The 12,728-nt window shown below is 43.5% G+C and overlaps 1 protein-coding gene across 5 annotated transcripts in view; it reads right to left on the bottom strand.

The window, feature by feature from the left end:
- Positions 1-1,110: 1,110 nt before the first annotated feature.
- wwp2 (WW domain containing E3 ubiquitin protein ligase 2) overlaps positions 1,111-12,728 on the bottom strand; it is a 39,868-nt gene continuing 28,250 nt past the window's right edge. For 4 of the 5 annotated variants that reach the window (XM_034589259.1, XM_034589260.1, XM_034589261.1 and 1 more), the window contains exons 12-24: positions 11,491-11,572; positions 9,846-9,974; positions 8,703-8,781; positions 8,040-8,111; positions 7,688-7,776; positions 5,762-5,921; positions 4,283-4,416; positions 4,063-4,203; positions 3,855-3,975; positions 3,094-3,198; positions 2,917-3,013; positions 2,121-2,193; positions 1,111-1,765 (exon numbers count right to left, since the gene is read on the bottom strand). In XM_034589259.1, coding sequence (XP_034445150.1) covers positions 1,666-1,765; positions 2,121-2,193; positions 2,917-3,013; positions 3,094-3,198; positions 3,855-3,975; positions 4,063-4,203; positions 4,283-4,416; positions 5,762-5,921; positions 7,688-7,776; positions 8,040-8,111; positions 8,703-8,781; positions 9,846-9,974; positions 11,491-11,572 — 1,382 coding nt within the window. In that variant the 3' untranslated portion in view covers positions 1,111-1,665. The remainder of the gene's footprint in view (positions 1,766-2,120; positions 2,194-2,916; positions 3,014-3,093; positions 3,199-3,854; positions 3,976-4,062; positions 4,204-4,282; positions 4,417-5,761; positions 5,922-7,687; positions 7,777-8,039; positions 8,112-8,702; positions 8,782-9,845; positions 9,975-11,490; positions 11,573-12,728) is intronic. The other variant, XM_034589263.1, reaches the window with a different exon arrangement.

The raw sequence follows: 12,728 nt of genomic DNA on the forward strand, positions 1-12,728 counted from the left end.
AGTCACTGATCATCTTTATATACAGTCACTGATCCTCTTTATATACAGTCACTGATGGTCTTTATATACAGTCACTGATCGTCTTTATATACAGTCACTGATCCTCTTTATATACAGTCACTGATCATCTTTATATACACTCACTGATCATCTTTATATACACTCACTGATCATCTTTATATACACTCACTGATCCTCTTTATATACAGTCACCGATCATCTTTATATACAGTCACTGATCATCTTTATATACAGTCACTGATCATCTTTATATACAGTCACTGATGGTCTTTATATACAGTCACTGATCATCTTTATATACAGTCACTGATGGTCTTTATATACAGTCACTGATCATCTTTATATACAGTCACTGATCGTCTTTATATACAGTCACTGATCGTCTTTATATACAGTCACTGATCATCTTTATATACAGTCACTGATGGTCTTTATATACAGTCACTGATGGTCTTTATATACAGTCACTGATCATCTTTATATACAGTCACTGATCCTCTTTATATACAGTCACTGATCCTCTTTATATACAGTCACTGATCATCTTTATATACAGTCACTGATCCTCTTTATATACAGTCACTGATCCTCTTTATATACAGTCACTGATCCTCTTTATATACAGTCACTGATCCTCTTTATATACAGTCACTGATCATCTTTATATACAGTCACTGATCCTCTTTATATACAGTCACTGATCATCTTTATATACAGTCACTGATCCTCTTTATATACAGTCACTGATCATCTTTATATACAGTCACTGATCCTCTTTATATACAGTCACTGATGGTCTTTATATACAGTCACTGATCATCTTTATATACAGTCACTGATCCTCTTTATATACAGTCACTGATCATCTTTATATACAGTCACTGATCATCTTTATATACAGTCACTGATGGTCTTTATATACAGTCACTGATGGTCTTTATATACAGTCACTGATCCTCTATATACAGTCACTGATGGTCTTTATATACAGTCACTGATCCTCTTTATATACAGTCTGTGATCCTCTTTATATACAGTCACTGATGTCTATATATATATAAGCTGAATAAAGAAAAAATTCAACATGACTTAAGATTGAAATCTCATTTATTTTAGTTATATACAGGAGAAAAACGCTTAATTTCACAATGAACAGGAAAATAAAAAATAAAATCACGTCTCATCTGTTTTAACAGAGGTTCCTGGTTCACACGTGCACTCTGCTCCTCTCGTGCGCTGCCTCTGTCATTTAACATGTTCAAAAACTTATTTCTCTCAGGTCGATATGTTTAATCTGTGAAGCTGCTGAGAATCAAACTCGCTGCTGCGTTTCCAAGAAGAGATGATGAGTGAGACTCCGTCCGATATACTTCTCTGTGTGCGCCGTCACACACACACACACACACACACACACACACACACACACTTATATGCATATGTACACTGGCATTAACGTGAGCAGCTACACACACTTTTCCTCCACGGTCTCCATCATCAGCTCCGTCTTCATCCCACGGCCCTCCCCCAGGGGGCGCCAGATGTCAGGTGATTTCTCAGCTCTGAGATTAACAAATGCAAAATAATAAGAACAAAAATCATCCCATCGTATGGACGGCTCTTTCTCAGTCGTGTGAGTTTCCTGCGTCACTCCTGTCCGAATCCCTCAGTCTCCTCGATGGCGAACAGGAGTTTCTCCCGCAGCTGCTCCAGGCTCCTGTACGGCGGCAGGTCCAGACGGTTGAAGCTGAGAGGAGGAGACACCACATTAGTCTGTGTAGATTCATTATTAACAAAGGTCCTCTGATGTTCAGTACATCTGAATTAACTTCACTAAATAATATGATCCAGAAACTTCCTTGTCTAAAAGCTCATTTATGTGCTTATGTACTTTGGAAGGTGTTTGTAAAAAGCAGCAGTTATTTAAAATGTGTGGATGAGAGGTTCAAAAGAAGAGGAAAAGAGTTTTTTACGCACTCTTGTGAACAGGATGTTACAAGTCACATAGTGAAATAAATAAAAACACAAAACTCTCTTTTGTGGAATCATGACAAAGTGAAAAAAAGTCACATGTCCCAGGTCTTCCATAGGGGGGTGCTCACCATGTGTGGCTTCTTGGAAGCCAGGTCTCCTTCCCCACCTTGTCTATGCAGAACTTCTGGGGACCGTTACTTCCTGCAGAGAAGAAGAAGTCCATTCATCAAATATCAGTGGGATTTGGATTTTAATAATAATCATCAAACAAATTCTTGAATTTTTTCAAATCAACATTTACACTTTGCTGGAACACAAATGTCTGTTTCATGCACGGATTCGTCCCAGATCGTTTTCATGTGACTGATATTAATCTGCTGTTAAAGGAACTCAACACTTCCTGTGGAATTTTCACATTAAAAGTCTACCAGTAGCTGGAAGGCTGCGATACATGAAATCGATCCATAAAAGCTTAAAGGCAGCATGAAACTACAAATCCATGTTCCAGTTAAAAATCCTGTGTCAAACAAACATCCTGAAAGCTTTCTGGGATTTTTTAACTTCCTCTCCGTGACTATAAACTCTGACAGGCAGCGAACGGCGCCCGGCGACCTACGGCGTCATATTCATCGGTTAAATCTGCAGGTGTTGGCGAAGGTGGTGACGAGCAGGCTGTCGTCATGACGTTGGTACGTTAGTCACTGTGACACACGAGCTACAGGATTTGCGAGAGTTCCTCCAGACACTCAGGAATCAAACATGTGACGTCTGTTTCACTGGAGATTTAATGTTGAACTAAATGAAAACTGTATTTCTGTGACAGAAACAGGACTCTTTTACTTGTGCCAGATATCTTTGATTGACAGAACTGTGTGTGTGTGTGTGTGTGTGTGTGTGTGTGTGTGTGTGTGTGTGTGTGTTCACCTATGAGCTCGGCGAAGCCTCCAACGGGCAGCCGACAGGTTCCTGTTACGAACTGAAGCAGACGGATTCTCTTCTCGTTGTCCATGTCTTTCACCACCTGCAGGAACAACACACTCAGTCCTCACGTTGAAAACACATCCTGCACTGTGTGCCTCAGAACAGCAGAGCGCCCCCTACCTGCCAGAACCAGTGGATCTGCTTGCTGTTCTTGGTGTAATGTCTGTAGATGGTGTTCCTCTGCCAGTCGGACAAATCGATCTCCTGCATCCCACAAAGCATCAGCTGCAACCGACCACACACAAAGAGTCAAACTGAGTTCTGAGCCTGACGCGGCACAAAAAGCACCACACGGGAATTAAAGATGGACGACGTGACACCTAAAGCGAAGCCAACACATTTCAATCGCCCCCTGGTGGCAGGCTGCAGTATAGGTCATTAACAGCACCTCCTCCATGTTAGCCGATGGGACATGGGTCGATGGGACATGGGTTATCACACTGATGTATCTGCAAGTGTTCATGTTTCTGATGAGTTTGATGATATAAAAACGGGCTGATGATTGACAGCTAAGACTGACTTGTGATTGGTCGAGCTCCACTCAGAGATGCCCTCTGCACAGACTCCAAATGACGTCAAAAAGTCAAAATGGCAGCGTTCATACCCCCAAAAGTTTTTGTTTAATTTTTGTATAATGGGAGGAAGTGGGGACGTGTTATTTAAAATAGGAGCTGCAGTATAGTTCATACATCCTGCCTCTTCCATGTTAGCAGAGGGGACATGCGCCAAATATTAAACAGTAAAAACATCCTGTTTCCAAGATATTTTGGCTTCATATTTGTGCAGCGGGGGGAAGCGGAGACGCGTCGTCCATCTTAAAGGAATCAAGGAGAAAACAGCAACTCTGTAAAGTCCATCTAAACAGCCACACTCCTCCTCACCTCCAGCTCCTTCTCGTCAAAGTAGCGGAGCCACTCCAGGGGAACCACCTCGTTGAAGCCGTCCAGGAAAGCTTTGGTCTGCTCCTCCACGCCGCGGGTGAACCTCCAGTCTGTCAGCAGGCTGAGGGGAGGAAGAGAGTGGTCGTTGATGAAGTTGCATCTCTGCCACTTCCCTTCTTCATCTCAGTCACTGCTCTGATTAACGTACCTGATATACTCCTCCTTGTTCTCCTCCGTGACCAGCTCGTTCTCTCCGTCGTCCTTCAGCTGGTGAGTGGAAACTTTCCCCAGGATCTCCATGTCCTGTGCGAAGTACAGCTCCACACCGCACTCCTCCAGGTTGTTCTCTCTGGACACAGGAACGCACACATTCAAGCACCAAAACTCGATATAAGCTCACATGTCCAGTCCTGTTGTGTATTACTTACTTGACCCACATGATGGAGTTAAAGAACTCAGGGTCTATGGACTCCAGGTCTTTGAGTGTTGGCTTCTTATCCAACATTCGCTTATAGAACGGCAGCGTGAAGCCGGTGTCGATAAACTTTCCGTGGTACAAAGCCTGAAAAATACAACAAGACACACACACACAGACGGCGTCAGGTCACTAATCCTGATGATACGGCAAGAAGACGTCAACAACTCACAGCTCCAGGAAGCTGTGTGAAGGTTCAGGCCTGTTTCTGTCCAGAATCAGGTTGAGGTTGTTCAACGTGTTGTTACGACGAGGATGCATTATGTCAACAAGTGTGTGTGTGTGTGTGTGTGTGTGTGTGTGTGTGTGTGTGTGTGTTAACAGAAAGGAAGAGCGAGCAGACTCAACCAGACTGAGCAGTTTAATGTTCAGACACGCACACAGTCACACACACACAGTCACACACACAGTCACACACACACAGTCACACACACAGTCACACACACAGTCACACACACACAGTCACACACACACAGTCACACACACACAGTCACACACACGGTGTCAGTGGAAAATTAGGATTAAAGACGGAAAGTTTAACAGAAAGCGAGAAGGAGAGTGAGCAGGTTTGTTCGCTGGGTGTTGGTAGAGAAAGAATCTTTATAAGGGAAGTCAGCAAACTGCAGTTTTGGGTTAAATATAGTCGGTCGCTGGTGGGTGTGGGCCGGGTGCAGCAGTGAGGTCATGGTGTGGGTGAGGGGCGGGCTGGCAGATGTAGGACCGGGTGGAGGGCGTCATTCCGGGGACGTACGGGTTTCTACGAGTACGTCATGTACTGAAGGTACTAAAGACACCGAGAACTGTAAACTACTGGACTGTGCATGAGTTTAAAAGAGAAAAATATAACTGTTGTAAAAAACGACAACACACACAGACGTTACAAAGTAAATAGAGAATTAAAAGGACAAGTAGAGTTAAATGAACAATAACTTAACTAAGACCTGCCTAAATATATTTAAGACCGAATATTGTGTGATATTTAAATGTATTAGAGATTTTTTAAGGCCTAAAATTCGGATTATTGAATTTGACACCTTTTAGGACGTTTTAAAGACCCTGAACAAAACCCTGAATATTGTTAATTTATATTTAAACTAATATTGACCTGGAATCAGTCTGAAATAAACCTAAATAAATAAATATTGGCAGCATCCCTGGTTCTAATCCACCTGGAGTCTGTGTCGCTGTCATAAAGAAATTCAATCAAAATGCAGACGTGAAAAAAGAAGCTGACGGACGAACTCACTTCTCTGACGACATATTCATGTTGATAATGTTGATTTGTGTTAATACTGTTAAATGTTTTCATGCTCTAATGTTCAGAAAACACAGATTGAAAGAGTAAAAGCAGCGAAACACAGACGCAGTGGACTTTAAAAGACGATGAAGTGTGGAGCCTGATTTGAATAAGAAAGCTCTGAGTGAAGCTCACCATGGCGATGAAGCGCCCGATGAAGCGGAAGTACGTGAGGTGGTCGGGGTTGATGGAGGACGCCGGGTTGATCTGCAGGCAGTAGTTATTCTTGCCGGCGTATTCGAACAGACAGTACATGGGGTTCAGGACCTCGTGGGACAGCAGGAAGAACCACTCCCTGCAGAGCGAGAGGACACAGGACGACAGCAGGGACGGACTGTTATCACCTCAGAGACAACCACACACACTCACTCCCTTTTCAAAATAAAACTGAAACTTCAACTGTGACGACTTGTTTTTAATCAAACACTGGTTCAGCGCAGGAGTTGGCTTCAAAAATAAAATGACACAGAAAACACACGTTGTGGCTCAGTGAGACAAACAAAACCAGAACATTTAATCCAAGGGCAGAAAACGATCACTAATAGAATAGAATTAATAGAAAATAAAATAAAAACAAAATGACATGAACAGCACGGAAGTTTACTTTGTGTTGGTTTGATTCAGTTAATGAGAAAAGTAATTAAACACACAACGGGAGATGAGACATGACGCGCACAGTCAGGAGTATATAAATAAGTATATATAATAACTAAATAAACGTGATGGTCAGTTTGTGGGAGGAGCGACAGACACACACACACACTCCTTCAGACAGGGGGGGGGGGGGGATTCCACAGTAAACTGCATCTGGTTAAAGGAGCAGTTTGACACTTCTGTCGATTCACTATCGACGTCCTGGAGTCTCTGCTGGCTGCCTGGTGACCTGACTGCTCCGCACCACTAAATAAAGATCTGAGGTGTTAAGTGCTGATCTGTGCCCCACGGCTTCCAGTGTTTACGCTAAGCTAATTATCTGATGTATATTTAAAATCATAAGAGATACCAGGGACGCACCGATCTCCTCATCTAACTCTCAACAGGAAAGAAAATCTGCTTTTTCCTGTAGAACTTTTCCTTTAGAGACACGGGTCTCTTAATATAGTGGTGTTTAAAATAGAAGCAGCTCTGGATGGTGGTAGAAATGAGAATATACAGTATATTAACAAATACACAAACATCCCACAACACAAAAAGGTGAAACATAAATTACATGAAGGCAACACACAGAACATTAAGGATAAATACAACAGATTCACAGACTGTGGACAGATGCATGTTAGAAAGAATGAGGGCCCATCACCAGCAGCAGCACCAAGCGCTCTCAAGGCCTTTGCCCTCCCCCTAGGGGTGTATGGGAGGGGAGGTATGGACGGACGGACGGACGCAGACACCTCCCAACATCCCGTCCGTGGTTCTACCCTGTGGTAGAACAGCATGATGTCACCTACCATAGGGTAAAACCACTGACGTGACACTGGAGACAGAGACACAATGCAAAACCAAACAGAAAGATGAGAACACCGCCAACAACAACAAAAAACTAAATTAACAACATATATACAGAGAGAAAGACCCGGAACACAGCAGCCGCAGGGGGGCGGGATGGGGACGTGTGATGGGAGGATGGATGGAGGGATGGGGAGGGAGGAAAGCAAGAGGGGAGGAGGTGATTTCAGGAAGCAACACTTAAAGGGTCATGAAGATATTTACATTGTGACCTCTGCTGGCCAGCGAGACTTTCCTCCTCACACATAAATCTGTTCTCAGGGAATAGAAAACCGTCTGAGCACCTTCAGGTCAGAACACTGACTTCTTTAATCCTACATAATAATATATCATGAATGAAAACAATCACTAGTTTGTTTCGCTCAAGACAGAATGAGGAGGAAGCTGCAGCAGAGATCGAGACATAGAAGAGTACAAAAAACTAAAGAAACCAACTCCATCACCAAGATTAGAAATAAATGTAAAACAAAGGAACTAGTTGACACACACACACACACACACACACAGAAAGAAAGTGAGGACGAAGGGTGCGTTGGTTTTGCTCGCGGCTCTCACCTGGCGATGCCGCCGTAGTCCAGCCCCTCCTCCCCCCTCATGATGATGTAGAGTCGACGGCGAAGGTCGTATGGCTTCACATTCATAATCTGAGGACAAACATTTCATCACAGACATTTCAAACATTTGAGATGAATCATTAACTGTTTTTATTGTAATGAAAGAAATGATTATCTTTCTATTTCTTCCAATTTAGGTTTGGGTTTTAAAATTCAAATTCAAAAGAGACAAAGTTGCTCTTGCGTATGGGCGTGGCTTAATGGTTTTGACCCCCCCCCCCCCCTATTATTTTTGAATTTGGTTGGTCCTTGTGATTCAGCTTCACGAGTCCTGTGTTCTGTTGATGTCTGACCTGCTGAAACGAGTCTTCAAACAGCGTCTGTCTGGACACGGAGATCTTCACGTGGCTCGGCAGAGCATTGGACTAAACACAGAGAAACAATCAAGAAGTTAGTCCTGAGATTTAAACTGAGCCTCGTGTGCAGGAAACTTTCTGTTGTACAGGTTTGAGTAAGTGAGACGTCCCGTTGATCCTTCACAGAATTAAAACACATGAATTCACAGTGATGGCCACCAGCTTCAAATTGTTTACGTGGATGACTTCTTCATGACGTCACAGTTTATATTCCGGGGAATAACTTTCTGATCGATATCAGCTTTAGATTGTTTCTCTATTATTTGAGGAGATATCTTGAAAAAGGTGATTCTCAGAACATAAGACTGATCAAAGGCTGGTGAAAGTGTTGTTGAGTTAAAGGAAAAATAAAACAACAATTAATTTACTTCAACTAAACTGAGTCAAGTGAAAACCTGAACAGACCGAGCTGCATCTGCGTGTCTGGATTTCACCACAAGGATAAACTCGGATGAACAGACTCAAATTCTGGTGAGACACACACACATCAGGGAGAGGGTGTTAATGTGTGTGTGTGTGTGTGTGTGTGTGTGTGTGTGTGTGTGTGTGTGCGCACAGGGAAAGATCTACTGTGGCTTCAGACTCCACTTCAACACTTACATGGCACAGGAAACGGAACTGATGGTATTTCCACCTGAAGCTGCGGTCGTAGGCGCCAGGTGAACCGCCCTGCCGAGATCTACACACACACACAAACACACAAACACACACACACACACACACACAGACACGCACACACACACACACAAGAGAGAGAAAAGCAAAATCAATGGGTAATCCCGGTTTAATAAATTGATCATTAACATAAAACCAACTGAAGCCTCAGTGTCGTCACTGATCAGCTGATGAACTGAAACATGATTGGTTCGGTCAGGAAGCTCTGACGGTTCCTGCACCGTGGAAAAATGACTAATCTGACAAAGGTGAGGAGGGAGAGAGTGAAACGAGGGAGAGAAGAAGAGGAGGAGGAGGAGGAGAAGAGGAGGAGGAGGAGGAGGAGGCGGTCTCTAATGTGTTGGGTTTGAGCTGCCAGGCACATCTTGGTTTGGGTTAGGAAATGGAGACCGCAACGGCAGAGTGCTAGCTGCGGACACACACACGCACTCGCACACGCACACACACACTTAAGTGCAAAAACAGTGAAGACTCTTTCAGGAGTTCTCCATAACCACCAGCCTAAAAATACATTCTAGTATCAGCATGAAAAGCAGCAGGCAGATGCACACGCACACACACACAGTCAGTCATTCAGTGTACAGCAGTGTGCAAATACACACTTTCATGCTGAACACACACACACACACGCAGTCTGCAGCGGATCTGTTGCCACATATCTGCACATTCTCCAGACTTTGTGGGGAGATTTGAAACTTTGAGGTATGGCAGACATCCACAGACTGAGGGGAAGTGTGTGTGTGTGTGTGTGTGTGTGCGTGTGTGTTAGCATGAACATGTTGCTGTGATAAATATGGCTCTTTGATTATTGTTAAATATCTGCAGCATTGAAGCTGAAACACTTAAAATCAGAAAATGGACAGAACATGGTCTCAATAAAGAAACTGAAAAAATTCAAAGGCTGAAGGTTGAATGAGGAAACTGTTTAACAAAGTGAAGTGAATGTTCATCGGGCTTGTGGCAAATTCACTGAGCAATTAGAAAATATAAAGATTAGGTTTATGTTTCTGATAATTTCCTGAGAATTTAAGAAGAAGGTTTTGGAGGAAGGGCTGAGAGAATATTTACCCTGACTCAAACCCGGGTCGGGGATCTTTAAAGGTGGTGCTGAGCAAGTTGTGGTCCACAAAATATCGGACTCCCTCGGCGGTGTACTTCATCTCCCAGCCCGGGGGCAGGGGGTGCTCCTTGATCATCCTGAAACAGGGAGAGGGCAGTGAGCACGGCCCCAGCCGAGGGGGCCCCGTCCTGGGAATTAAAGTAACACACGTCCCCCAACAGCCTGTGGATCTACAGAAAGCCCAGGACATCAACACTAAACCTGCGCTGGCCGTGCCTTCTCATTAGGGGCCGGAGCAGGAGGAGCACAAATAAAGCTTTATTCTGAAGAGCAGTGACTCACAGAAATATTGTTCATGTGGCCATGATATTATCAATAAGCTTGTGCCTCTTATGTATTTTCATTACAATTAAACACAGCAGGTTTTCAAAAAATGTAATAAAAACGCAGACGTCATTTCAGGTGTTTCCTGAATCCCCCAAAAATCTCCATTTGCTTTTGAATGTTTTATTTCTATTCTATTTTATCCCCTGATCTTATTCTCCTCAGTCCTGAAATGTTTTAATCCTGATTCAAAAGTGTAAAGCGCTTTCTAACTGTGTTTCATTTATTATTACTTTATTAACTAAATGCTTTGTATTGTTGCTTTTACATTTTCTTGCATCTCATGTGACAATTGGTCTTTTGAGAAGCACAGAAGATTTTAAACTCTTTGTCCAATTTTTGTTTTCTTTCAATGTTTCCAGAAAGGACATCGTTAGCATGTGGCTAAAGGCTCAATGGAGGATAACATCGAAAGTATTGATAATTAAATGCTTCACGCTGGCCCCAAAATTTCATTTATAGCCAGTCAGAAGTTTAACAGAGTCTTAAAGAATAATGGAAACTCCTTCAGAACATCAGGAGGTGATGAAGAACCTCCTCGTGTTCTTCGCTCTGTGAAGCGACTGTGATGTTAACAGATGAGGAGTAAACTGGAGCTGGCGACCTCATGTTTAAAACAAAACCCTGAAGTGTGTGTGATACAACAGAGAGAAAGAGTTACGGCTTCAACTGAACGGGTGAGGTGAGAGGAAAAGAAGCTCAGGAAATATAAAAGTCAAAGAAATAAGAGGGAATGTCAGAAAAATGACTGTTTGGAGAGAAATGAGACGACGCACAACTACGACGTGCACACATGCGGAAGTTAAAGCTGATTTCCCTTAGTCACGTTTTGTTTTCAAGCTCTGACATAATTTCTTTATTTCCCTGGACTGCGTCACAGAATCTGCCTTTATTTCTTACTTTGGGAAAGTGACGCTTTTAAATCCCACAATGCACCTGGTTTCCTGATGAGCAGGAAAAATCATCTGATTATGTCATCACGTATGGGATTCTGCAGGTCTGTTGTCATAGTAACCATGTATGGTGATTATGTCCTCTTGTGCATGAGCAAACACTCAAAGCAATGCACCATCTCACAAGCAGGCTCATGCACGCACGCACACACACACACACACACACACACACACACACACACACACACACACACACACACACACACACACACACACACACACACACACACACACACACACACACACACACACACACACACACACACACACACACACACACTCACACGTTAACACGCCTGCTAGCTCAGTGACTCACCCTTGGGTCCGCGGATCGTCCCACTGCGTCGTCCGAGTGTTGTGGTTGACAAAGTAAATTCGGCCATTATCCTGACGCTTCTCTGCAAACACAAAGGGAAACGACAAAAAGAACGTTTTAATGGCGAAGTGAGAGGATTCTTCTAAAACCTCCACGACAAACAGAGAGCGCTGTAAGAGGTCACCTGAGTGTGGAGGAGAGAAAATCACACCAGCGTGACAGAAAACCAGCGAGTCTGTGTGATATTTCACTGCAGCTTGATCCAAATACCTCCCCGGGGTAAAGCTAAGTGTGTGTGTGTCTGTGTCTGTGTGTGTGTGTGTGTGTGTGTGTCTGTGTCTGTGTGTGTGTGTGTGTGTGTGTGTGTGGGCGAAGGAAACAAACAAATGTGGAACAGAAATGAGCAACAAATAGTTGAAAGTGAGTTGGAAACAGAAATAAATTGTATAAAAATGTGTTTTAAGCGTGTGTGTGTGTGTGTGTGCGCACTTTAGGCCCGTGGTCGAGAGAGAGAGAGAGAGAGAGAGAGAGAGAGAGAGAGAGAGAAGCTGGTGCCCCCGTCCTCCTCCCTCTGTCGCTCTAACATCTTTTTCTCATTAACAGGAGTGTGTGGAGGGCCCAGAAACAGTAGTGCTCACATTGCAGCTCTTACTTTCTTTCTCTCCACCCCCACTTTACTACCCAGTCGAACCCACCCCCAGTTTCTTTAATTTGCCACCGTCTCTTTTTCTTCTCCTCCATCTTTCCCTCTTTTCTCCCATCTCTCTCTTCTTGAATCTGAGCCCGAGCAACAACAAAAAAGAGAGAGAAAGAAAGAAAAGCGAGGGAAGCAACCGCAGATGAAGAAATGAGAAGGAGCGCCAGAGAAGCAGATCCCAGCCAGTGATATAATTGAGGTTTTTCGTCTTGAGGAACCGCAACATGTTGAAAAGGCATCACGGGCCGAGAGCGAGGGTTTTCAGAGAGAACACGGCTGAGTGATGGAGTTTGTGAAAAGTCGCCGCCAGACGCATTCGTTTATGAATGAATGTGTGTGACACGATTCTGAGTGGATCCTCTTACATTACTCATTTGGGAAGATGTTGAATGATGAAACGTCCCATCAATAACGTGGCCTCTGTAATTTGTGGACTTTAGAGTAAAGGGAGCTCATACAGTGATGGATTGGTACAAACCCAGTGATATTTTATCCAGATTTTCTACAACAGAATGATACTCAAGACATAAATCAATCAATT

Source organism: Hippoglossus hippoglossus, chromosome 6 (genome assembly GCF_009819705.1).
Source record: "Hippoglossus hippoglossus isolate fHipHip1 chromosome 6, fHipHip1.pri, whole genome shotgun sequence".
NCBI classification, from domain to species: Eukaryota; Metazoa; Chordata; class Actinopteri; order Pleuronectiformes; family Pleuronectidae; genus Hippoglossus; species Hippoglossus hippoglossus.